The 27956-nt window shown below is 41.4% G+C and overlaps 1 protein-coding gene and 1 pseudogene across 1 annotated transcript; both read left to right on the plus strand.

Annotated features, from left to right (window-relative positions):
• Positions 1–8216: 8216 nt before the first annotated feature.
• LOC139475244 (uncharacterized) lies at positions 8217–16348 on the plus strand. The gene is made up of 2 exons (XM_071258483.1): positions 8217–8307; positions 15666–16348. The coding sequence occupies exons 1-2, from the start codon at positions 8217–8219 to the stop codon at positions 16346–16348; spliced, it is 774 nt and encodes a 257-aa protein (XP_071114584.1).
• A 5359-nt stretch (positions 16349–21707) lies between these two features.
• On the plus strand, positions 21708–25962 carry LOC139473995 (uncharacterized; annotated as a pseudogene).
• Positions 25963–27956: the final 1994 nt, after the last annotated feature.

A 27956-nucleotide genomic window follows, 5' to 3' on the forward strand; every position in this document is an offset into this window, starting at 1 on the left:
AATATTGCACACGCATTCATTGCATCCAACGCCGCATCCCGAATACCACTGAACGGGGTGCCGTTGTACAAAACAACCTTAGCGCTACGACTGTCGTAAGTCTATGTTAAGATATAGGAGTAACGATCACCTTAGCGCTAAGATCGCTTTGTACAACGGCTCCCAGGGAACGACATTGTAGTACAGTGCCTATGTGTTGAGGAGATTAATACACATAACGATCTAGTGTGTATTCTTCCAATGGTAATACCCGCCTAACTCAGTTTGCAAGATACACAACACGTTCAAATTAGAACAAAATCCACTGGCTTTAAAAGCGGGTCGTTCTATCGATATCTCGTCCCGCGTTGACCTCAACGCAGTGTCAATGACAGCTATAGATGAGTGTTGTCATGTTGTTACAACCTGTTGACAAGGACACTGATACCACCGACGACCGTCTTTGAAGTATTGGGTTGCAGGGGAATTATGTGCAAAGGAAGCACTCGCCCGTTGCTGTCATTGTCGAGCTGGGGCCTTCTCAAAATGTCCCAGTCTTTTTATTGAGTTTCCTCGTAGCCGATTAATGGTAAACAAGTTTCATGTGAAACGGATACGAGACTTGCCGTTAAAGTCGACTATGCTTGTCGTAAGAGGCGACTAACGGGATCGGGTGGTCAGACTCACTGACTTGGTTGATGCATGTCTTCGTATCCCAAATGCGTGGATCGATGCTCATGAGATCAATCACTGGATTGTCTGGTCCAGACACGATTATTTACAGACCGCCGTCATATAGCTGGAATATTGGTGAGTGCGGCGCTAAACACCCCCCCCCCCCCAAAAAAAAAAAAAAAAAAACACAACAAAAAACACAACAAAAAACAAAACAAAACCAAACAAACAAAACCAACAACACCAAACAAACAAACCCAACAACAACAACAACAACAACAACAAACAAACCTCAACAACAACAACAACAAACCTCAACAACAACAACAACAACAAACAAACCTCAACAACAACAACAACAACAAACAAACCTCAACAACAACAACAACAACAACAACAAACAAACCTCAACAACAACAACAACAACAACAACAAACAAACCTCAACAACAACAACAAACAAACAACAACAAAAAAACACGAAAATAAATCCAAAACAAAAAAAAACTAAACAAAAAATCCGATACGATACTCATCTGTCTGAAGCCCTGGCCATCTACGGAAGAGGTCTCGTTCCGTGAATGTTTTAATGAGCCAATCAGAGCCGAAAATCACATTGTGGAGATGTGTAACCGAATCATGCAGGCAAGCATATCTGATTTCTTTATCTCAACAACGAACTAAAACGACAAGTTCCGAATGAAGAAGGTATAGCGACGCCATCATATTGTTGTGGCTATGTCACAATTGCTGTCGTTTCTGAGCGCTGCGGCATCGACTCCCAATATAGGGAGTACCAACGAAGGATAAATGTGTTGGATGTGTTCGTAAATATCATATTTTCACAAAATGAAACCGAATCGATTGGTTCAAGAAACCACGAGCCTTCTTTTAGATTGGGCTCAAAATTCGCTCAACATTCCCCTGACGCGACCTTTCGTGAATGTGTCCTAAGATCTTAACGCAGATAGCTATGTTATACAGGATTCGGCTTTAATGAGAATGGTACTGTACTGACGAACGTGGCTCGCTGAATTTGTATAATAAAATGACGGAGGGCAATATATCCATAAAATCGATCATTTTAAATTTGCAGAATATAAACCGAGGCAATTTGTTTTTGTCTTAAAATTTGTTTAGGTACATGGTTTGTGGATTATAGTAACGGGCACACGGGATGATTCATTTATTTGTGTCGAAATGGCTAACACCTTACTTAATTTTTTCAATTTTGGAACACAATCCATTTCGAAAACGTCAAAATTCACACTTTTTTCTCACTTTGTTTCAGGCACTGATGTCCTTGTCAGTCTTTCGCACACGTGTACACTATACAATTACATATTAAAACTTTGAGACGACCCCTCGATTGCACATAGCGTGACTGATTGATACTACAATACCATCTCATTGTCCATTGTCACTCACCTCCAGGTTGTTATTTATTATAATCGTTTTGAAACAACAATGAACTTTGAACAGACAATAAACAAAGTCTTGTAGACGAGTGTAGCTCATTGTTAACAGGGCCGAAACATAAATAACTGAAATAAGCATAACTTTCAAAAAATAATTCAGTGGAATCAATATATTTTTTAACATTGGTAAGGATTTTTGACTTATACAAGCAGTTTCAAAGAATGACATGAAAGTATAGCCTGGACGTTGTAATTATATATCTTTAGGAATCAGATGTAAGAGACTTCGGGGGCGGTCGGGTAGCCTTGTGGTTAAAGCGTTCGCACGTCACGCCGATGACCCGGGTTCGATCCCCGACATGGGTACAATGTGTGAAGCCCATTTCTGGTGTCCCCCGCCGTGATATTGCTTGAATATTGTTAAAAGCGGCGTAAAACCATACTAACTCACTAAAAAACTTCGGAGGTACAGTTTCACGAAAAGCGTCGAGTCTATGTATATCTTATGGTTTAGCCTCAGCATATTTCTGATAAGACATTGCCAATGCGGTACCGGTGAGCCAGATTGACGCTTGATGTATGGCGCGTTTGTTTTCAGCCTATCTCTGAATGGGGATCCCGGGTGGGATATAGATATAGGATATAGCTAGAGTATATCTATACCTCGCCCCCGTCACTAACACCCCCCACCCCTCCCAACCCCCTGTAATTATTCACTTGCGTAGTTCTTTGTCACGACGCGCTGGATTGTAACAGAGCTGAGTTGGAAGTTGAGACGAAGGGAATGCGTGCTCTCCCCACACCCACGCCTCAGCCCGACCCACGGGAGAGACATAGCCTGGGGGTCAGCTCTCGGCCCGGGGGTAGGTCTCACACCTATCTGTACAGCCGGTCTGGGGGTAGTAGATGTGTTGCTCAACCTTCCCCTATTCATGTCTCTGACCGCCGAGCTGGGCCAACCGTGGGTGACAGCCCTGTTTCGTATTTCTGTGGACATAACGCCACCACCCCGGCCAAACCACGTCACCACCCCCGAGAGAAGACCGTATCGGGGTGTGGTTCTGTCAGTGCCAGAGATATTCAACTTTATATTGAGCCAGGTGAGTTACATGTATTATTGTTTTAATAACAGATACACAAACATACATTTGCATTCACCGCACGTTATATATCGTATACATCATGACGTTTGATAAATTTCCCATATAGGCCAAAGGCCAAAATATAAGTACATAAAAACTGTACATGGACATATGTAGGTACAACAGACAACCATCAATATCCCAACCCATCCACGCCCAAACCCATATACATATCCCGCGTCACATGTTTTCGAGCCTCACCTCTTTTCGAGCCTCTAAACAATACGTTACCACACGCTTACAAACCTATAATCAAGGTAGACGCTTCAAAGCACATTGAATACATCAATGTGTTCGCCACTTGCTGGAGTTATGTTACGAACTAAGCGACACGAGGTGAAATACTAGTATTAAAAAAGTAATGAAAATATGCTTCAAAACATGCTTCTTTCACTAAAGCACATTTTAATCAAACTCGATCTGATGATAATTCTGCATCAGAAAAATCGTATGCACTGGTAACGTATCGGCTGCTGTTTGTAAAGTTCCTGCGTGTAAGGTCATGTGACTGATCATGTTCCGCATCTGGTTTTAACTTGACTGCAATGGAAGGCTCTAAATCATGTGACGGTAACAAGATGGCGCCTGATCGACTCGTCTCGCTCGGTGAGGCATTATCACTATAAATTTAACAAGACATACTCATTAGACCGTCCAAGTGTTAACAGAAGTAAATGTTCTCAAAGGTAAGACTTAATTTTAGTGGATTGGGACTTTTATAAGCCACGTTAACGGAAATACTTCTTAGGGGCTCGAAATCAGCACGCGAATATATATAGATCACAGTATCTTATCAGTACTTAATCATCCTTGAAATAAAGAGTGAGTGAGTTAGGTTCATGAGCCGCTTTTGACATATCCGTTATATCACAGTGTGTGAGCCCGTGAGAGGAAATCCCGAGAACGAAATGATGCATTTCTTGTTTGTTTGTTTTGTTTGTTTAACGCTGCACTCAGCAATATTCCAGCTATATGACGGCGGTCTATAAAAAATCGAGTTTGGACCAGACAATCCAGTGATTGATATCATGAGCATCGATCCATTCAATTGGGATCGATGACATGCATCAACCAAGTCAGCGAGCCTGACCACCCGATCCCGTTAGTCGCCTTTTACGACAAGCATAGTCGCCTTTTACGGCAAGCATGGGTTGCTGAAGATAGTAATTATTTTAGTATCCAAACGGATCACCGCATCAAGCTGCTCGGCAATGTTTTTGTTTTTTTAACATTTATGAATCAAATCGACGTTTTTATTTTACACGTAATTCAGTCGTTGTTAACGTCTCAATCTAGTTTCGTCGTTTTCACAAAATATGTTTTGAGACGGAAAGAGTATATATCTTCAGCTAGGGCGTGTAAAATTAATGCCCAGTTAGCCCGACATAAGATCGCCAGACAGTAAAACGATCAGCTGGTGTAGTTCGTTGACAACCTAAGCTAGACGACATAGTCAAAAATGATAAAATATTCGTAACATGTAATAAATAGAACTTTGAAAACGTTACCCCCCTTTTCCAAAATACGCACGCACGCACGCACGCATGCACGCACGCACACACACACACACACACACACACACACACACACCGCCACACACACGCACGCACGCTCGCAAGCACACACACATTTCCTCATTCGCGTAATATAATAATAGCGCAGTCAAAACTATATCGTAGTTACTACAGTTGATAATGAGTGAGTGGGTGAGTGAGTTGGGTTTAACGCCGCTTTGTAAGTACTTCAATTATACCACGGCGTGTCAGCGTAATGTGGGTGGAAAGCCCGAAGTGTTGCAGGTCTCAAAACAGGAGATAACAAACTTGTGACTTTTGCGATAAACCATCACTAGACATGATGATTTAAGTAGTATTTCCTGTTATGCGAGGCATTTTTTATATGCTGAGATTAAGATTATCGAGTGGATCGTAAACCATTGCGGAAAGTGCAGTCAGCTCTAAGACATTCTCTCCCAGACTTCCCGGTGATTCAGTGATTCAGTTATAGAATTCTCAATATTAAAACTGAAAGGTAATCAATGGTTTTAAGAAATTGTATTCGAAACTAATATTATACCGACAACAATATAATATTTTATTCTAATATATTTTTCATTTTATTTGCTACTTTTAACATACATATTTTAAAACAAAACCAAACCATAAGCTTCGTACTTTAGTATATTGCCGGTTATATTTTACGTATAGACAGTTTGACGAGTAGCCGCTTGAGGCTTTCCTTCGCCTTGCCCTTTTGATCGCGAAAACACGGTACAAAGTTTTGACATATAATAGCCAAGCAATAACAAATAGGACTTTTTACGAGTCAGAGTATGGTATTCATGATATGTATATCCAGTCTCTGACAAGTACCGTCTATAGCGGTAATCTGATTATGATTGACCTCATTTGCATATTTATCGGATTTGTTTGGCGCATGCGCTACACTATCCATTATATGATGGATACAGGTGTGTCGCACAATAAACATCGTTGTCTTTGATACCTCTACAACATACAGTGATGCGAAGTCACGCAACAAGCTTTCAATGAAGTGATGTCAGAGTTAAAAACGGCGTGGCGCTGATCGCAAACAATTTCGCTGTCAGAAATACGCAATCTCATTAAATCAGATCCTTGTTCTCGCTACCTGTAATGGCGATTGAGAAATACGTCACCTGTCGGAAAGGGTGATTCTAAGCCGCACCGCTTCATATCAGCGATAAACTGACTTACAACGACAACAAATCATTCCCGATTCATTACAGTTAGAGTTGCACAGTACCTAAAGTTTATCACAATTATTGTATATTTATTGATGAACTGGCGAACTTGAATGACAAGAAATACGTCACTATTTTTTAAAGTATCTTAGCGAAATAATCGTACACACTTTCTTAAAGCTGTAATGTACAAATTGTTACGACTAAAGCATCAGAAATCAGTAAGCAGCATATCATTACTTGATTTCGACGTTTCGGAGAAATTACCATGTATCACTATCAATATCGTTCAACACAATATTCACGCGAATATCGCATCAATATTAATTGTACCGTAATAAATACACTCTTACAGGAAATGTCAGAATGTCGGGCAATGTGAATAGTTGTCCGATGTTACAGAAATATTCTCAGATAGAACCATGTCACCTTGGTCAAATTAATATATCTTTATTAATCCTTCAATATAGGTTCGGGGACGTGTATATTAAAACTTTCAAGTCACTGCTGACCGCCTCAGTGGTCTAGTGGTAGAGCGTCCGCCCGGAGAGCGGAAGGTCCGGGGTTCGATACCCGGCCCCGTCATACCAAAAGACGTTAAAAGATGGTACTTGTTGTTACCCTGTCTGGCGCTGGGCATTAAGGGGCTAAAACAAGGACTGGTCGGCTCGGAGTCAGTGTACTGTGTGGGGTATACTGAGTGGGGTATTCATGTTAAACTGCGGCATGGTATAGCACTATAAATCGGCATTAGTCCGGACTAGTTCAAGCAGCCACACAAACATACACACGTACATGCAAGTCGATATATATGTGCAGTAATCTTCATTTCACCACCTCAACTAACTGCTGATAATGTTTAGCTTGTCCAGATACTGATTGATTCTGCTGTGGGAATTGTATGACATGGTCTAGTTAATTCATGAATCGGTTATCCCGATTTCAGTATTTACTACCAACTCCTGCATATTTATATACATGTATTTAGCTGTGAGAGTGAGTTGGGTTTTACACCGCTTTGAACAGTATTCCGGTTATATCACGGCGTGTCATCTTGATGTGGAAGGACAGCCCAAAGTGATGCAGGTCTCAGACGTTTACCACTTTGGTGAACCCCACGTGGTACTGACAAACCTAGAAACATAATCGGGACGGACCGGGATTCGAACCCACGGTCATAGATTCAAGCGTGTCCAAGGGCCCAGACTCTGCACCGCGAATTGCGTGATTAGACACCTGTGCCTCCTCAGCTATGAGAAACAAACAACAATCTTGGCTAATAATTGAAAACAGCGCCTACAGTTTGAAAGTACATATACGGCCATCTTTTCATTTGATATCGGTGAATTGTAACAGTCACTGATCTTGGCTATGTAAAGGCTTGTCATAGTCGTCGTAGATCACGTTGTGGAACGGGGCCTGGTGTTACTGCACCGGATGTAGGGAATGTAAGTACACAGGTTGTATTGGTTATTGTAAATAATGATAATCTGACGTCCTTGATGATTAAGATAAGTCAAATCGGACAACGCGCCCTCTTGACCAGCGACCTCTTGTTCTAAATGCTACGACTATTGTAAACCCTGAACTTCAATGTTTACCACAGTCGTAGAGCTATTTAATTTCTTAAAGATAGCTGCCACTGTCGCTGTCGAAACTACAGCACGACCACGCTTTACAAACACCCACTAACGATAGTCGTAAAGACTGTCCCAGGTTAAAAAAAAGTTTTCTTGTCAATTTAGTCAAGAAATAAATCATCAAAAACAAATATGAATTCATAAATGCCACGTTTACATAATAGGCAGTTTTGCTATTATCAGTTTATCGCCGGTAAATATTACTTTTCATGTTCAGCTATGAAACGAGCTAAAATTAATATATAATGATTAATCATATCAATATTAATCTTAATATCAGACACTGCTATGGACTTGACACATAGATAACAAACAGTCTTTGATAAAACTCATCTTGCATTAAAATTAGTTTTTTTAGTGTATGTACGTCATCAGACCGTAGAGTGTTCAGCTTGATAACGAGTTGCTCACGCGATCATGTAACTTGACAGGTGTACATATCAACCCTGACTGAAACTGACAACTGAAATATACAACGTGGCAAAATCCTGTTGAGAGTGAATTTTAACAGTTAAGATGAACTAGCTGTTGTTGCTTCCACTGCAAAACTTGATGATGCAGTGATTGTGACGTCATGATACTGTGACGTCACCTGTCTATGACGTCACGCTGTCCGCATTCCCTGTTGAAGCTCTTTACGTATGGACCGACTTGGAAATGGCACTACTCACGATTTGAAAATCTGGCAAGGAGTGTACGAAAGTTTGGTTTTCGGCAAAGGCGTTGAAAATAGTAAGATTTTTCTCTTTGAATAATTTAATTTTACAAGTCAGATTTCGAGTGTGCATTAATTCGTCTAATATATATTTCCCCTTCATCTTGTGCCTTATTATTATCATAAAAATTCCTTATTTATTTACACAATACTTATTTAATAACGCATTAGTACATCGAATTAATGGGTTGGAAGTTATTTTAATGCTGTCGAATGTAGCCACGTCTGATGTCAGTACGGCAGTCATGTAATTGACACTGGATAAATAATTATTAGTTTGTATTTTGTTATAAACTTGTGTACGTTGTTGTGTTGGGGTTAAATACTGTAGTTATCCCCAGTGAATGAATGAGTTTGGTTTAACGGCTTTTTAAACAATATTTCAATTATATCGCCGCGTGTCAGTTTAATGTCATAGGTCAGCCGGAACTAATGCAGGTCTTAGACCAATGTGCACGGGATGGTGCTGCCAAATCAGGACCCACAATCATAGGATTCTGCCACGACTATAATCGCAAACTGTAAGCGAATAAGCTTATAATTAAAGATTTGTATAAATTTATCAATATCAATCCAAAATTAACTTCACACGTAATTAAGAGTGATTCAAGTGTAATGGGTTTTGTGATAAGGATTACGATAACATACCCTTAAAAAAAAGTAGAGGATCATGAAATATAAATGTTAAGATCAGGTATCAGAACAGAGATAAGTGTTGACGACAAACATCCTATGCAGGAACGTATATGTCTTTGTAACATAACACCGAAACACATCCTATAGTTTGCACGTACCTCACACAGCAGCGCCACACACGTGTAGGGTGACATTCCTGATTTTGATATTTCGAAGGAAGGTCGATTAATCACTGTGGACCTTGTCAGTCATATTGATTCTGCTTATCATAATGCTGTGATGTACCCGATTTCCTTCATTATTTATGTAACCGCCTCCGTGGTCTAGAGGTAGAGCGTCCGCCCGGAGAGCGGAAGGTCCGGGGTTCGATCCCCGACCGCGTCATACCAAAAGACCTTAAATGGTGATACTTGTTGTTACCCTGTCTGGCGCTCGGCATTAAGGGGCTAAAACAAGGACTGGTCGCCTTGGAGTCAGTATACCGTGTCTGAGTGGGGTATTCATGTTAAACTGCGGCATGGTATCTCAGTGAGCTAGCACTATAAATCGGCATCAGTCCGGACTAGTACAAGCAGCCATACAAACACACACACGTGCATGCACGTAGCTATATAAGTGCAATAATCTTGGACGCGACGTTAAACCCAATTTCACCTCACCTCATTTTTTGTGTATGAACTACGATGTGGCGTCTGCTATTAGCATGCTGGGGGTCTGCTTTGTTTGTTTGTTGTTTAACGCCACACTCAGCAGTATTCCAGCTATATGACGGCGGTCTGTAAATAATCGAGTTTGGACCAGACAATCCAGTGATTGACATCATGGGATTGGGATACGATGACATCCATCAACTAAGTCAGCGAGCCTGATCACTCGTTCCCGTTAGTCGCCTCTTGCGACAAGCATAGTCGCCTCTTCCGGCAAGCATGGGTTGGTGAAGACCTATTCTAACGGGTCGCTGGAGGTCTGACAGAAGTTCGTGTGCAGCGGCCAATACGTTCCATGCTTCAGTCTGTGATAAGCAACCCACCAAAAATATTGAGGGTCGAACCCGTTCAGGGGGTCCAAGGTCAACAGGAATACAGGATAGAGTCCCAATTCACTTCAGTGGCGTTTCTGGAGACCTTGCAATGAACGTCAAGTCAATGTCAACCTAAGACCACATGAGAGTGAGTGAGTGAGTGAGTTTGGTTTTACGCCGCTTTTAGCAATATTCCAGCAATATCACAGCGGGGGACACCAGAAATGGGCTTCACACATTGTACCCATGTCGGGATTCGAACCCGGGTCTTCGGCGTGACGAGCGAACGCTTTAACCACTAGGCTACCCGACCGCCCCTCATGAGAGATTTGGCTGTTGATCGGTTAGAGTGGGGTGGCATCACTATGACTGGGCGAACCGCACTCCATATTGTGCAAGGAAGGATCAGTGGACACTATCATCGGGACAACATACTGACCGTCAACGTTTCGTCGACGTTTCGTCTTTCAGAACGACAAGAGCCATGCCTACCATGCACAATCTCTAAAGCTCACCTCCTTCTGCACAGCATCCACTGAATGCCATGGTCAGCATTGAACACGTCTCGGATATAGGGAGACGACCGACGGCCAACCCGTGAAGATCCGGGGTAGAATAGGTCTTCAACAACCCATGCTTGCCGTAAAAGGCGACTATATATGCTTGTTGTAAGAAGCGACCAACGGGATCGGGTGGGCCGGCTTGCTGACTTGGTTGATGCATGTCATCGTATCCCAATTGCGTGGATCGATGCTCATGATGTCAGTCACTGGATTGTCTGGTTCAGACTCGATTATTTACAGACCGTCGTCATATAGCATGGATATTGCTGAGTGCGGTTTTGAATAACAAACAAAGGACAAAGAAAGGACCGACGACCACGTTGGCTGAACTTGGCCAGGTGCTGCAAGAGGAGAGGGGCAGTCTGTCTCAAGTCGCCACGGTGAGCCTCATACACAGTGTGCCTCATCGAATGAATGTTTAATAAATCGGGGAGGTATCACACACAACTGATCCAAAAAAGTCAACTTTGAAATTTCGCATCTTACACCTATATCGTCCTTGAAATTGCTAGCTTTCATAACATCTACTGTCATACTCCACTACCGGTTGTAATGCGTTCCCAAATGGTTTATTAGTATCAAACAACTATTACTAGAATATCTCTTACAATTTTTTGATTAGTTATTTCCGAATGTCCCCAACTTTCTTTGGAGATTATATTAACAATAACGTTTCCCTCTGTTGAGGCATTGTCTTCCTGAACTGATGAGCGAGTGAATTAGGAGATAAACATACTGTGTTTTCAATGTAGAGCTAAGTTACCTGTAGATTTATTCCCGCTTAATTGAATTTGAAACCGAACGCGCAGCGTGAGGTTTCAAATGTTAAATTTAGCGCGGTTAAATCTACAGGTAACCTAGCTCTACATTGAAAACACAGTATGTTTATCTCCATTCTACCATTACTAAATAAAACGCGAACTCTTTGGTGTTAGCAAATATACTGAGTGAAGCGGCATGGGTTGAGTTCAGTGTTTTGAGTGGGTTATCGATCTGAATTACGGAATCACCGAACAAAATATGGTGCTGTATATACTCAAGCAGTTTGTTTACACCGTTATACTTCACTCGAACATATGACAGGCATTGAAAGCATATAAGCAAGGCAACTTGGTAAGCTAACATGAGGTGGGCATCCCTAAAGATAAAAAAAGCCAGCTTTGCAAGGCTTTCGCTCTACATCGCGCATCACCATTATGACGTCATATCGCTCATTGTGACGCAAAAAATATGACGTCACAGTCGTATATAGAAAAGCGCAAAAATTCCAAGCTCTCTGTTGTCTCCAAAACGTAAATACATTCCCTTTGTTGATTTCTGTCGTGTTTTTTCTGCACGAAATGTATTGCCACACATCCTTTGAATATTGTAGTAACCGCATCTGTGCATTTCGTAACCTGTAATTGTAGATATAATTATTTAAATATGCCTACCGACAATGACCGAAAAAAGTACTATTCGGTGAATATTAGCTTCCGCGGTGATGCGGCCATCAAACCATCTGTTTCAATCAGAGGGGGTTTATTGTGATTTAATAGCCTCTGATTGACCAATCAGAATCGAGTAAATTCCAAATTCATGGTAGAATATGGTTTTACGCCGCTTTCAGCAATTATTCCAGCAATATCACAGCGGGGGACACCAGAAATGGGCTTCACACATTGTACCCACGTCGGGAATCGAACCCGGGTCTTCGGCGTGACGAGCGAACGCTTTAACCACCAGGCTACCCGACCGCCCCCCTGAACTGATGAACGTCAAAAAATACTACTTCAATCTTATATTGACAGATACATAAATCATAACAAAACAATACATTTAACATCGAACTATATCAACGCCGAGCGTCGTGACGTCGTGACGTCATTCGTCCCAAACATTCCATTTGGAGTGACATCCCTTGGTTTTACAAACGGTAGAAAATGGCGGCTACGGCAATGTCATTCACTTGAAACAAAAGTTAGCGTTGGGGAGAAGTCCAGACCCGACTGATGCTGACAATGGATTGATATTAACGTTCTGTGAATTTTGGGTGTGTGTTTGAGTCAGATCACGGCTGCTGATTACGGGGATTACCGCTTTAGGCGGCGCGGTTGGATTTCCCTAAACACAATATACACGACAGTGTGGAGACATATATCCGACATATACATGATCCGTCTGGCTTCTCAGCCTGAATCGATGTCGCTCTCAGTTTTCCCTTATGATTTTTAATTTTATTTTTAGACATTGAAGAATTCCGTATGTCTATGCTCGATTGACAACGTAATCACGTGACATACTGACTGGAATATTGTTAAATGCGGCGCTAAACCCAACTCACTCACTCACTCAAATAAATGCTACCAAGGTTTGAAACTTATGTTTAGTGATTAATGCATTTGCTCGTTTCGCTTAAATATATACTTCCCAAAATCTATTTCCACTGATATGTAACACTAATTTTTGTCTCACTCGTTGTGTTTTGGCAATTGGATCGGTGTTAAAAGCCTTGATTAACCTGCAAATGCAAATAAATAGTCAATAAAAGTACTGCCTTAAAGACGATGGAGACAATAGTTCGTGCACACCTCAGTTCACGCCGTTGCACGCGAGTTTACCGTGTCGAATTACCTCCCTTAACGCGCCATGTCTTCTACACAAATGGTGGGAGAAGCAAAGACATGTCTGTGTATGATTGTGGAAAACCAGCAACATATACCTTTGCTATCATTCCCAATCATGAGCCGATAAGTAATAAAAAATAACTGTTCCAATGCATCTCTGAATTTTCAGATTCAGTGGGAAAACAGTGTGTAGAGTTCTTACACATTATTTTATTAACTTGACACATTTTATTCCCCTCCCTGAATTTCTAAAATATTCTTTCTTTCTGTTTTGCATAGCTATTTTTGATTAATTAATTGCTATTCATGGATGAACAGAAAACATTGTAGAACACCAAACCTGCCTCTTGTGCTATATCTAAACAATACTCAATGACAAGCATAATATGTGATTGATAATATTTAGATAATGAGTTATCTCCCTTTTCTGGTATCAGGATTAACACCCCAAGCTTTCTTTGGGCATGCAAATACTCGTATTATGCGTGAAAATGGTGACTCTGTAGTGGGGTTTGAACTTCTCAATAACTATTTACATGAGTACTTGTTCCTTTGACACCCGAGCCACATTAAATATGTTGCTATTTTCCCTCAATTGTTTCTATTTTTGGTCCTTTTTTCACCATACTTTATGTAGTAAACAAACTTAAATAGCAATAAATACTACAAAGTAAGTTTAATTACACTATGAGGTTAATGTGTTTCAAGGAGTCAGCTAAAGCAATTTATTTTATAGTGATGTTAAACATAATCGGGGCGAACCGAGATTCGAACCCACAATCATAGGTTTCTGGCGTGCCTAAGGGACGCAACTTTGCACAGCGAATCGCGGCGCCTTAGACGACTTGGCCACCCGTGCCCCTTACGGTTATAACGGACTCAAAGGGACCACTAATTTTAGTTCGTTTCAAGGAATGACATGGGCCTATGTACGTAGTTCGTTATAAGCATATATACAGCATATATACAACAAATGACGGAACTAAAAATATGTTCGTTTATCGGTCAGTTGGTTATAAGCGTGTTCGTTATAAACGTAGTTAAGTGTAATAATCGAAGTGCAACACGTATTTTCATTCGCTTGATGAACTTAAGAAACATTTGAATCAAATGCGTCAATTAATCACCTCGTTTATTATAAATGTGCAGCCACGTAAACAGAGTGAGAGTGTGAGTTGGGTTTAACGCTGTATTCCAGTTATATCGCGGCGTGTCAGCTTGATGTGTTGCAGGTCTCAGACGTTTACCACTTCGGTTAAACCCACGAGCACGGGTATGGTGCTGACAAACCTAGAAACATAATCGTGGCGAACTGGGATTCAAACCCACAATCATAGGTTTCTGGCGTGCCCATGGAAAGCTCGTAAGATTCCGTTTATCCGCAACTGAAACGTAACTCATATGTAGCAACTGACTTGCCTTTGCGTGTGTTCATGACATGTTACACCGGTGGGGCAGGATACGCTCACATTTCCCAGAACATCCGGTATGATCACAATCCATTCTTATACCGAGTATGATGGAATCGGTATCGTACAATGGGCTCTGATTTCAGCAGATATATCTTGTGTTTTGTCGCTTTAATTAATATTCAGCAGAACAGTGTATGATAATGACCCTGTCTTGCTAACTTAAAGTGAGTGAGTGAGTGAGTGAGTGAGTATGGTTTTACGCCGCTTTAAGCAATATTCCAGCAATATCACGGCGGGGGACACCAGAAATTGGCTTCACACATTGTACCCATGTCGGGAATCGAACCCGGGTCTTCGGCGTGACGAGCGAACGCTTTCACCACTAGGCTACCCGACCGTCCCCTAACTTTAAGTGTTTCATAACTGAAGACGAGCGGTGTTATAGGAAGTGTTGCATGTGTTAAACTGACTGGCTAGTGGCTGTTCTGTTCAGTATTATTATTGAAGGGAACACTGACATTGCAGGGGAAGGGTTAAGTGTATTAAAAAGGAGATTTTTCAGTTTGAAGTGCAGAGTCATACATATGTTTTACCAGGTGCACATCGTGACCCCAGAGGTTATTTCGGGAGATGTAGCTCAGTGCCAGCCTGCTGTTCTGAATCGGTCTTCAGCAACTCATGCTTGCCGTCAGAGACGACAAACGGGATCGGGTGGTCCTAGTTGATGCTGACTTGGTTGATGCATCATGTCCATGATGTCAATCACTGGATTGTTTGGTCCAAATTCCAGTATTTACAGACCGACGTTATGTAGCTGGAATAAATATTAACGATTTCGCATAAAACAACAAATAACCAGACAAATCCATGAACATTTGTCTTACAACTGTATCGGGGAGCTGTTCATAAATATAGCTTCATATAGAGTTGAAAACAATCATAATTTCAACCACATATAAATTTCCTTGTTAAGTCTAAAAATGAATTTTGAAAGAAAAGCTCGGGAGATGTATATACAACAGAAGAATCTTTTCACGACAGTAATATAGATTTGTAAAATGTTTTAACAAAGGATGACATAAGATGATGAAAAACAATATATCATTGAACCGTTTCCTTTATTACTCATATTTTTAGGGCGGGAGGAGAAACATAAGATTGAGCGAGCCTTTCAGAAGAACTCCATCGTGTACGCCAAGAAGAGTCCAAGGCTGCCCAAAGTATACCAGCTCTCGAAAAAGATTCATCATTTGGCCAATGCTGAGTACCCATTCACAAGTCCTACAATTCCAGAACACTTACCTACACTCACGGCAAAAGTAGCGTCCAGCTCTTCGTCACCGGACAGGAAGTCACCCTTCACAAGGGAGACAACTGCACCACTCGGTTTACCACCACTTCCGGCTTCACATTTGCACGCTTCGTTACTAAGACGACCAACCACGCTCGGGACCCGACCTTTGAAAGAAAAGGACGAAGAATTCAAAGCGTTTGCGACCCGTTTAGATTTACAGCCACTGATTATCGATGATTGTCCGTTTAAGACTCTGAAGTTCTACACCTATAAATACCCGCTGTTGCTTAAGAACTTGCTGAAAAAAGATCGGGAAAAGTACGCCGACCGACACAGCTTGAACCCAATCCTTTGTCCAGATCCACTACAACGAGGCTCAGACGTGGGAAAGAGGCTGGCTGTGTCGAACATGGCGTTGGAGGAACTGGACAAGGAAACCGAGGATTGTCGTTTTACAACGGAGCTGAGGGATGACACCTTTGATCCGAGGAGGTGGCTCTGGAATAGATATAGGTATCAGAAGTAGCATCAGAATATCAACGATTATTATTTAACTCAGATATATCATCATATGTCATAGGGATGATCAACCTTCATCACGTCCATCATCGTGTTTGGTAAACTGTTCACGAAATATGTTCTGTTGTTGACCTTTTTTCTCAAGAATTCAAGAATAAAACGTAAATAAGAGATATTGTGTGTTCGGTTTTGTCATAACTGCTTTAGGGCGTCGAGTGGGACCCCACTACAGGTACCTGAACGTATTGTCGTTACTTGTCGTCATGTTCAGTTAAGTCATGACTTTGCAGCTCCCCTGGTCAGCATGGGGTCATCTATGTCAAGGAGTGATTGGTCTATCGACGCCTACTCCGAATCGTCACCATCAGCCTTCATACTCGAATAATAAAGAAACGCAACACCAGTTTTACACTCACATTAGTTTTACTTACCCTCAGTCCATCTATCAATACACGACTGGACCAGACCGGCCAGGCTCTTCACAGAGTGGGGACTCTTAAAGCGATCGGGGTTCGACTCGATCGGCTGCTAACCGCGCTCTCCTCTCCTAAAGTGGAGGTTATCTTAATTGGTTAAGAACAACATCAGACCATGAACTCGTTTTTGTATCGTGATAAAAAACTACCGGAACCTACTAACCGAATCAAGATGTCTACTGATTAATTGTCGACAACGCCACCGCGATCCCGAAATATCCTGTCATTGTCATCGCCCTATTGATTTCCAGCTTGTTTGCGCCAACACTTCTGCTTTCTGTCTCCATTGTTTTAGAGCTATAATCCTGAATTTAAAGGCTGACTTTGTTATAATTTTAGGATGCATTTATTCGTATAACTGTTTCATTTTGTTCCGTGCAATATGGTCTGACATGGTTTCACGTGGAATAATACGAGTGTACCTTCTGGACACATACTCCGGGGGAATTCTGGGGTAGAATATGCCCTCATTGTGAGTGAGTGAGTAAAGTTCAACGTCGCCTCGGCAATATTGCATTGGTATAGGAACGAGAACTATACATTCATTTAAACATAAAGATATAACACTATCACCGGTACCCTGAAGGACTTTGGGTAACATCATCACAAGGTCTCAGCTTATTGATACAAATATGTATACACACGTTTATACAAACAATGAGTGAGTGAGTGAGTGAGTATGGTTTTACGCCGCTTTTAGCAATATTTCAGCAATATCACGGCGGGGGACACCAGAAATGGGCTTCACACATTGTAGCCATGTCGGGAATCGAACCCGGGTCTTCGGCGTGACGAGCGAACGCTTTAACCACTAGGCTACCCGACCGCCCCGTTTATACAAACAGATAGAAACATAACAAACGTAATAAACATTACATATAGCACTAGCGAATAAATGCTCAACGAGTTTTATCACAAAACTTACGATAAAACCTGGTACTACCTGGTATGAATGAAGAGTAAAGTAAACAATAAGGTGGAATGTGGTTTAACGTCGCGTTTAAGATTATTGCACTTGTATAGCGATGTGTGTGTGTGTGTGTGTGTGTGTGTGTGTGTGTGTGTGTGTGTGTGTGTGCATGTACTAGTCCGGACTGATGTGAGTTTGATAGTGCTGGCCCACTCTCCGGCGCAGTGGTGACTCAGTATTCCACAACTGCCACTGGTAAATTTGCATATCACGTAACCGGACTTTTCTCTTGATGGTAGGTGAAGTGAAATTGGGTTTAACGTCGCGTCCAAGATTATTGCACTTATATAGCGACGTGCATGCACGTGTGTGTGTGTGTGTGTGTGTGTGTGTGTGTGTGTGTGTGTGTGTGTGTGTGCTTGTACTAGTCCGGACTGATGCCGATTTATAACAATGAGATACCATGCCGCAGTTTAACATGAATACCCTCACAGACACGGTATACCGACTCCGAGCTGACCGGCGGACGCTCTACCACTAGACCACAGAGGCGGTCCTCTCTTGCTTGTAAACAAACGCGCTTATTCTGAACTCAGAACAAATAAAACTAATGCAAGTATTTTGGGGCGCTTTACATATTGTTTTTCATAAATATTTATACTGAACAACAAAAGTTCCTGTGGCACTGAATGAGATTTAATGCAAAGTTATGGTTTTTACCAAATCTGAAACAATTTCGGTTTGCAACAGATAAAAGACCCCTGTAAGTGTTCAAATGGTTTAATTTGCCATACTGACTTCAGAAAATGCGTGATTTCATTAAAAAAAACATGAACATGCCAAAATTTTGATTTACAAATCAATGGCGTGTGTGTGCACCTCTGGTTGCTATGCAAGCAACACATCTCCGTCTCATGGGATGGACGAGGCCTGTGGGATATCTGTCCATATCTGCTGGAGCATGTTTCGAAGTTCCTGGAGTGTCTGTGGAACACGTGGTTGACGTCGAAGGCGCCGATCCATCTCATCCCACATGGGCTCGATTGGTGAGAGATCAGGGGAGCGAGCCGGCCAGGAGATGACATTCACGTTGTTTTGTTGAAGAGAATCCTGAACAAGTCGCGCCATATGAGGCAGGGGTTGTCATGTTGAAAGGTAATGCCTGGGCCATGACGACGCAAAAACGGTAGAACAAAAAGGACCGATGATCTCGTGGCGGTAGCGCTGTCCATTGAGATTTCCCTCTACCAATATCAAATGGGTCCTCTGTCTTATTGTAATCCCACCCTATACCATAACGCTGACGCCCCCCGTACCGATCTTCTTCCAAGACACAATTTGGATATAAACATACTGTGTTTTCAATGTAGAGCTAGGTTACCTGTAGATTTAACCGCGCTAAATTGAATTTGGAACCGAACGCGCAGCGTACAGGTAACCTAGTTCTACATTGAAAACACAGTATGTTTATCTCCATTCTACCATGACTAAATAACTCTTTGGTGTTAGCAAATATACTGAGTGAAGCGGCATGGATTGAGTCCAGTGTTTTGAGTGGGTCATCGATCTGAATTACGGAATCACCGAACAAAATATGGCGCTGTATATACTTAAGCAGTTTGTTTACACTCTAATACTTCGCTCGAACATATGACAGGCATTGGAAGCATATAAGCACGGCAACTTGGTAAACTTACATGAGGTGAGCATCCTAAAAAAACAAAGCAAGCTTTTCAAGGCTTTCGCTCTACATCGTGCGTCACCATTATGACGTCATGTCGCTCATTGTGACGCAAAAGCTATGACGTCACTGTCGTATATAGAAAAGCGCCAAAATTCCAAGCTGTCTGTTGTCTCCAAACGTAAATACATTCCCTTTGAAGATTTCTATCGTGTTTTCTGCACGAAATGTATTGCCACACATCCTTTGAATATTGTAGTAACCGCATCTGTGCATTTTGTAACCTGTAATTGTAGATATAATTATTTAAATATGCCTACCGACAATGACTGAAAAAAGTACTATTCTATGAATATTAGCTTCCGCGGTGATGCGGCCGTCAAACCAGCTGTTTCAATCAGAGGGGATTTATTGTGATTTAATAGCCTCTGATTGACCAGTCAGAATCGAGTAAATTCCAAATTCATGGTAGAATGATTGACGTAACGTTCACCTTGACGTCGGTACACTCGAATCCGCCCATCGCTGTGGCTGAGGTGAAAACGAGACTCGTCAGTGAATAGAACTTGTCCCCACTGCATGGCCGTCCAGTGTAGACGCTGTCTGCACCACTGTAGACGTGCTTGACAGTGATTTCCTGTCAAAATGGGACGTCTGGCGGGTCTTCTAGCGACAATCCCTGCACATCTGAGGCGACGACGTACGGTTCGTGAAAATATTCGTCGAAGGCCAGGGCATACTTCTTGCAGTCACTGTTGCTGGCTGGAATCGATTTCGTAGGTGTGTTGTTCGAATCCAGTTGTCTTGTCGATTATTGGTTACGCGTGGCCTGCCACTCCGAGGATGGTCTCTGACTGCATTCATCTGTTTCCAACGTAGCCATAAACACCTAATGGTGTTTCTGTGGACGTTAAATTGTCTTGCAACATCACGTTGACTCGACCCTGCTTCAAGCATACCAATGGCTCGCAGACGCTCATTTTCGGACAGGTTTGTCAATTCGTAATGTTGAATAAATGCGTAATATTTTATTTCTGAGTGGTTGTTGTCAGCATGATGCTAAACAATGCATATGGAATCCCGTTAACGCACATGTTTTTATACCCATTCTTGGGTAGTGAAATGCATGGGGCTTGCATAAAAGTCAACTTTTGTATGGAGTGCATACTTTTCTGTAGCAGTTGCGTTTTTGTGACTTGATTCCATACATGTACTACAATATTGAAAACCAAACTTTACTTGTTGGAAAATACACTAAAATATTGGTGTCACAGGAACATTTGTTGTTGAGTACAGATATACTACCACAGCTGCGACAGCGAGGTGCATGACAATATCTGTCTGTATCAAAGTGACCTATCGCTAGCTCTACGTATGACACGTGGAGCCGAACAACCAATTTGAACAAAGGATAACTTCGCAAATGGATTTTTCACGATTTAGGATATTTTCTCAATAGAATTAACCATTCTATGACATATGTTTATCAAGATGTGTAGACATGTTGAAAATAAAACAGATGAAAAACATATGCAATATCTTGAATGGACTGTGAATGGATGTAACGAATGTCACATGACGCTGGCTTGTGGCAGAGAAACAGTCGTGGCCGCATGGAACTCTGGGTAGGAGAGTGGTTAGGTCTACCATGCCGCCACAGTGTTGGCTTAGCATAACACCACTGCCGCAGGCTAATTTGCATATCACGTGACCGGACTTTTCTCTTGTTTGTAAACATGCGCGCTTATTCTGAAAACACAACATACTGGCCTAATGCAAGCCTTTCGGTGCGCTTAACACATTGTTTTGCGTAATTATACAGATATTCTAGTACAACTGCGACAGTGAGGTGAATGACAAATATCTGTCTGTATCAAAGTGACCGTATAGCCAGCTCTCCGGAGCGCTTGGATGACAGCACGTGCAGCCGTACAACCAATGTAAACAAAGGATGATACGCATTTTGAAGTAGATTTTCACGCATTAGGATACTTTCTTAATGAACCGTAACCATTCTTTGGCATTTGTTTCTCAAAATGTGTAGACTTGTCAAATATGAAACGGCTGAAAAGCATAATTATGCAATATCTTGAATGGACTGTCTAAGATGTGACATGGCGCTGGCCTGTGGCAGAGGTACTATGCTGGCTGGCCACCGCAAGGAACTCTGGGTAGGAGATTGCCATGCCGCAGTTTAACATGGATACCTAAAGGCACAGTGATTGTGACGTCACGATACTGTGACGTCACCGGTCTATGACGTCAGCGTTTCCCGCATTAAGTTTTGAAGCTTCTACGCATGGATCCACTTGCAAATTGTTCCGTTCATTATCTGAAAATCTATCAAGCAGTATACGAAGGTTTGGATTACGACAAAGACGCTGTAAATAGTAAGTTTACATTTTCCTCTTTGAATATCTAAAGTTTTACAAGACAGATTTCGGGTGTTCATTAACTCGTCTAATATTTTCACTCACACTTTTTGTCAAATGTTTGTCTATTAACTAAATATGCTGATGGCCTTCTATATTAGTTTGGTTAAAAATGATAGTTTTCCTGACTTACTTTATTATTTTATTAAATCTGCACATGTAACTAAGGTTGATTTAAGTGTAATGAGTTTTTGTGTTAAGTGAGTGAGTGAGTTTAACGCCGCCTTTAACAGTATTCCAGATATATCACGCCGTGTCATTTCAATGTGGGAGGAAAGCCCGAAGTGATGCAGGTCTCAGACGTTTACCACTACGGTGAAACCCACGAGCACGGGTATGGTGCTGTCAAACCTAGAAACATAATCGGGGCAAAACGGGATAAAAACCCACAATCATAGGTTTCTGGCGTGTCCAAAGGACGCAACTCTGCACAAAGAATCGCGGCGCCTTAAACGACTGGGTCACCCGTGCCTCCTTTTTTCATAAGGATTACGATAATATTAACAATAACATTAAAATCATGCCAAGTAGTACCGGAGGAGTCAGGTAGATACTGTGCGTTACACAAACTCGGGTCCAAATATATGTACGTATTCTTCTCCAAACCCTGCTTGGTATTGGCATGGATATTTGCAAGTGATGTAAAGAAGTTTTCTTTCAAATGAATACTACCAAGATGGAAATTATCTTTGATTAATGCTTTTGCTCGGCTGGCTTAAAAATATACTTCCCAAACGTATTCCCAAAGATATATGCCATACTAATTTTGGTCTCAATCGTCGTGATATTTTTTAGAAATTGGATCGGTTTAAAAAGCCCCAGTTAAGCGGCAAATGAAAAAGATGATCAATACAAGTACTGATTTAAGCGCACATTAAAACATACTTTTCTCACTTAGGTGTAGAAGATTACTAAATACATTTCATTCCCAGCAAAAAGTATAATACACAGTGATAAATATCATATATTAATCAAATTTGTACTATGCCTGCCTTCATTACTGTAAAGTTCTTATACCTGTAGGAGATAAACTTAGGGTATTACAACATGAACTAGTTCTCGTGTCTTGAATTGTTTATATTCTTCATTTGAATTTGGGTAGATTGACAATCCTTGCTTCACAGGTGTTAAAAAAGAGATTGATTGACACTTTTCATGACTTTTCTGGGGGCTGTCGGGGAGCCTAGTGGTTAAAGCGTTCGCTCGTCATGCCGAAGACCTGGGTTCGATTCCCGACATGGGTACAATGTGTAAAGCCCATTTCTGGTGTCCCCCGCCGTGATATTGCTGGAATATTGCTAAAAGCGGCGTAAAACCGTACTCACTCACTCACTCATTACTTTTCTGGCCATTTCGTATGCAGACCTATAGTAGGCTGGCGGGTATAAGTTAAAACAAAAGGAAATGAGAAATTGTGACTTTTTACATTCCCCACAATAAAACAAGCAAAATGTGTCAAACTTTGCATAAGCGGGACAATGCAACAGCGCGACATTTCAAAATGTACCGTTATCGCATTGTCCCGCTTGTATTAGTTTCTACTAATTTTCAATTGAGTGAGTGAGTTGGGTTTAACGCCGCTTTTAACAGTATTCCAAGTTATATCGCGGCGTGTCAGCTTAATGTGGGAGGAAAGCCCCAAGTGATGCAGGTCTCAGACGTTGAACAACTTCTGTGAAATCCCCGAGCGCGGGTATGGTGCTGACTAACCTAGAAACATAATCGGGGTGAACCGGGATTCGAACCCACAATCATAACTTATTTTCAAAATTTTAATGGAACATGATCTTTGATTATTGATGAATGTGCACAGGAAGCGCTATCAGGGATATCACGAGTGAGTGAGTATTGTTTAATGCCATTTTGACAGTATTCCAGTTATTTCACGGCGTGTGAGCTTTGTGTTGGAGGAAAACAGGAAGTGATTCATGTACATGGTGCTGGGATTATAACCCACGATCACTGTTTTCTGGCACACCTTAGGGCGCGGGTGGCCCAGTCGTCTGAGGCGCCGCGAATCACTGTGAGTTGCGTCCCTTAGGCACGCCAGAAACCTATGATTGTGGGTTCGAATCCAGGTTCGCCCCGATTATGTTTCTAGGTTTATCAGCACCATACCCGTGCTCGTGGGTTTCACCGAAGTGGTAAACGTCTGAGACCTGCATCACTTCGGGCTTTCCTCCCACATTAAGCTGACACGCTGTGATATAACTGGAATACTGTTAAAAGCGGCGTTAAACCAAACTCACTCACTCAAAAAAAGAACCCCACCCCATATTCCCATTGGAACTTTGGTTTTAGAATCATTAGAATTAAAAACAACACACTGGAGTTTGTATAGAAATATAACCATTTCTGCGCTTGTGTAGATTAATTCACTTTCTACACAAGTATAACATTATTGAAAATGGGCGACAACGCCAAGTTATCAATATTTCGCACATTTTCGCGCCCTTTTCACACATTCTAATTGAGTTGTTAATGCGACAACGCAATATATTTTGAGCTGCATCACCCTTCGATGAAATACAAAATGCTACAAATGGTCAAAAAGCTTGTTTTGGTAGATGACAAAGTGACAGTGTCCAATTCAACAAGACGATTTATAAGTTAATTTGTGAACAGGTATACATACATTTTAACAGGCGCCAATCCTAAACAGTATATTTAGGGAGGTGTAGGTCACTGCCACAATAAAGTCCCTGTGAACATACGGGCAAGAATTGGTCTTCCGCAACCCATGCTGTTCGTAAGGGGCATCTAACTGGATCGGTTGGTCAGGCTCGCTGACGTGGTTGATGCGTGTTTTCGCATCCCATTCGCGTAGATCGATGCTCATGATGTCAATCACTGGACTGTCTGGATTAGATTCGATTATTTACAGACCGATGTTACATGCCTTGAATATTGCTGAGCACGGCGTTCAACAACAAACAAAAAAGTAAAGAAACAAACAAACAAACAAACACACAAACAAAGCCACAATGAAGTGAAAATTTATCTTGCAACTGCATCCAACATTATTATAGCTTTCGTATACAATCGAAAACATTAATTCACCTACATTTACATTTCCTTGCAGAAATCTGAAACTGGATTTTAAAAGAAAACCTCAGAAGATGCCAATAATACAGTCGCATATTTTCACAAATTAAAAAAACCCAAACCATCATAACGTGAACATTTGTCTAACAACTGTATCGCGGAGCTGTTCATAAATATAGTTTTCATATACAACTGAAAAAATTTTTAATTCAATTACATATACATCTCCTTGTGGAAGTCTAAAAATGAATTTTGAAAGAAAAGCTTAGGAGATGAAAATATAACAGACGAATCTTTTCAGTACTGTTTAACATGTTTAATGTGATGATTTAGCAAGAGATGACATTAGATGATTTGAAAAAAAGTCACCATTGGACCGTTTCCTTTGTTATTCTTTTTTTCAGGGCGGGAGGAAAAGATTAAGAACGAAAGAACCTTTAAGAAGAACTCCATCGTGTACGCCAAGAAGAATCCCAGGTTACCCAAAATATACCAGCTCGAGCAGAGGGTTCATCATTTGGCCATTGCCGATGACACCTTCACAAGTCCTACAATTCCAGAACTCTACCCGACTCTCACGACAAAACTAGAATCCTATTCTTCGCCCTTCACAGCAGACCGGAAGTCAGTCTTCACAGAGGAGACAACTACCCCAATTGCTTCGAAACCACTTCCGGCTTCACATTTGAACGCTTCGTTACTAAGACGACCTACTACGCTCAGGACCCGACCTTTGGAAGAAAAGGACGAGGAGTTCCAAGCGTTTGCGAACCGTTTAGATTTAAGGCCACTGATAATCGAAGATTGTCCGTTTAAGACTGTGAGGTTCTACATCTTTAAATACCCGCTGTTGCTTAAGAACTTGCTGAAAAAAGATCGGGATAAGTACGCCGACCGACACAGCTTTGTCCAGATCCACTACAACGAGGCTCAGACGTGGGAAAGAGGCTGGCTGTGTCGAACATGGCGTTGGAGGAACTGGAAAAGGAAACCGAGGATTGTCGTTTTACAACGGAGCTGAGGGATGACACCTTTGATCCGAGGAGGTGGCTCTGGAATAGATATAGGTATCAGTAGTGGCATCAGAATATCAACGATTATTATTCAACTCAGATATATGTTATAGGGATCATCAACCTTCATTGCGTCAATCATCGTATATGGTAAACTGTTCACGAAATGTATTCTATTGACTTCTTATCTCAAGAATTCAAGAATAAAACGTAAATATCTAAACAACTAACTGTTTGTACGGCTGAATTTATCACGTAAAATATGGGCTGACACGGTTCCCCAAGGAGTACTGAACCCACTTCCCGGACCCATATTTTCGCGGGAATACTTGGGTCGAATAAGTGCAGACATACCAAGCATATTTATCGGAGAGAATATGCGATATTATCATACCCTTCATGTCAGAATGATGAGATCTGATTGGTCGACGTCATCTTAATAACATACTGTGTAAGTACCGCCTTAGAGGGTAATACATTACTCAACAGGGGAATAAATCTCTCATACCCCGCCACGAGCAATACAGTCTGCACGTGAATAACCCATGCCGAGCCCCCTTGGAACTGGCCTTCAGCAACCCATGCTTGTCGCAAGAGGCAACTAACAGGATCGGGTGGTCAGACTCGCTGACTTGGTTTGATGCATGTCATCATATTCCAACAGATAAATGCTGAAGATGTCAGTCTCTGTCTTTCTGGACTTGATCATTTACAGACCATCGCCATATAGCTGGAATATTGCTAAGTGCGACGTTAACACTAAAGAAACGAAACAAACGCGGCGGCGCCTTAGACTGTGGGACACCCATTCCCCTTTCATTTCAATTGACGGTGTGGTTTTAAGGTTATATTGTTGTTCAGATGTCTTTGTTATTTTACAACACGAACAGAAACGCGTTTACTTAACCTTGTTATCAAAATGAACAGCGTCAAAGCCTTTCACACGGTCTATTAATTGAATCGGAAATGCATGTCGACTATGACAGCAAGGGCTCTGATTGGGAGTTGGGTGGCATAGTTCAGTGTTCGCTCGTCATGCTGAGTATCCGGGTTTCATTCTGCATATGGACATGCTGTGTGAAGCCAAGTTTAATGTTTCTGCAATACTACTAAACTATAAATTTCTCTGATTTGATCCTGTGCCCCATCAACGAAATCGGAAGTTTTCCATGTTTTCATCCATGAAATCGGATGTTTTCGATGCATGTGTATGTGAAATACGAGACAGACAAAACCCTTGTCTTTTTAAAGAGACACCACCTCTGTAGTCTCTTTATAGAAGGATTCAAACCATAATTCAATACAATATATCGAGTATGCCATGGAGACTTTTAATGTGTCTAAAATTCCCTTCAAAGGGGTATTTGAACAAACGCCACTGAGCCGATGTGTGGATTTAGGCACCATATACAGTAAACTACGGTTATAACGAACACGCTTATAACGAACTGACGGATATAACGAACTATCTTTTTAGTCCCGAGTATTTGATGTAGTTATGCTGTATATATGCTTATAACGAACTAAAATAGTGGTCCTTTTGAGTTCGTTATAACCGTAGTTTACTGTACGTAGTTTACATTATAAACACTGACCTCCTCTGCATATAAAGTATATTTGATAGAGTTACAACAAGACTGTAGTGTTTATTTGAGTATACCTTAAGCTGCAGTGACTACTAGTATTTAAGTTCACAGTGAGTTGCAATGTTTATTAAAGTATACCGTAGGTTACAGTGATTATTTAAGTTCACAGTGAGCTGAAGTGTTTATTTAAGTACACAGTGAGTTGCAGTGTTTATTTAAGTACACAGTGAGTTGCAGTGTTTATTTAAGTACACAGTGAGTTGCAGTGTTTATTTAAGTACACAGTGAGTTGCAGTGTTTATTTAAGTACACAGTGAGTTGCAGTGTTTATTTAAGTACACAGTGAGTTGCAGCGTTTATTTAAGTACAGAATGAGTTGCAGTGTTTATTTAAGAACACAGTGAGTTGCAGTATTTATTCAAGTACACAGTGAGTTGCAGTGTTTATTTAAGTACACAGTGAGTTGCAGTGT

The sequence above is a fragment of the Haliotis cracherodii genome, unplaced genomic scaffold (genome assembly GCF_022045235.1).
Source record: "Haliotis cracherodii isolate W230 unplaced genomic scaffold, xgHalCrac1.p SCAF_3, whole genome shotgun sequence".
NCBI classification, from domain to species: Eukaryota; Metazoa; Mollusca; class Gastropoda; order Lepetellida; family Haliotidae; genus Haliotis; species Haliotis cracherodii.

Bases quoted from the DNA above. Each gene is read 5' to 3' on its own strand.
- LOC139475244 (XM_071258483.1), top strand. From the start codon at position 8,217: ATGGACCGACTTGGAAATGGCACTACTCACGATTTGAAAATCTGGCAA. The intron at 8,308-15,665 runs GTAAGATTTTTC...TCATATTTTTAG, and splicing joins CGGCAAAGGCGTTGAAAATA to GGCGGGAGGAGAAACATAAG.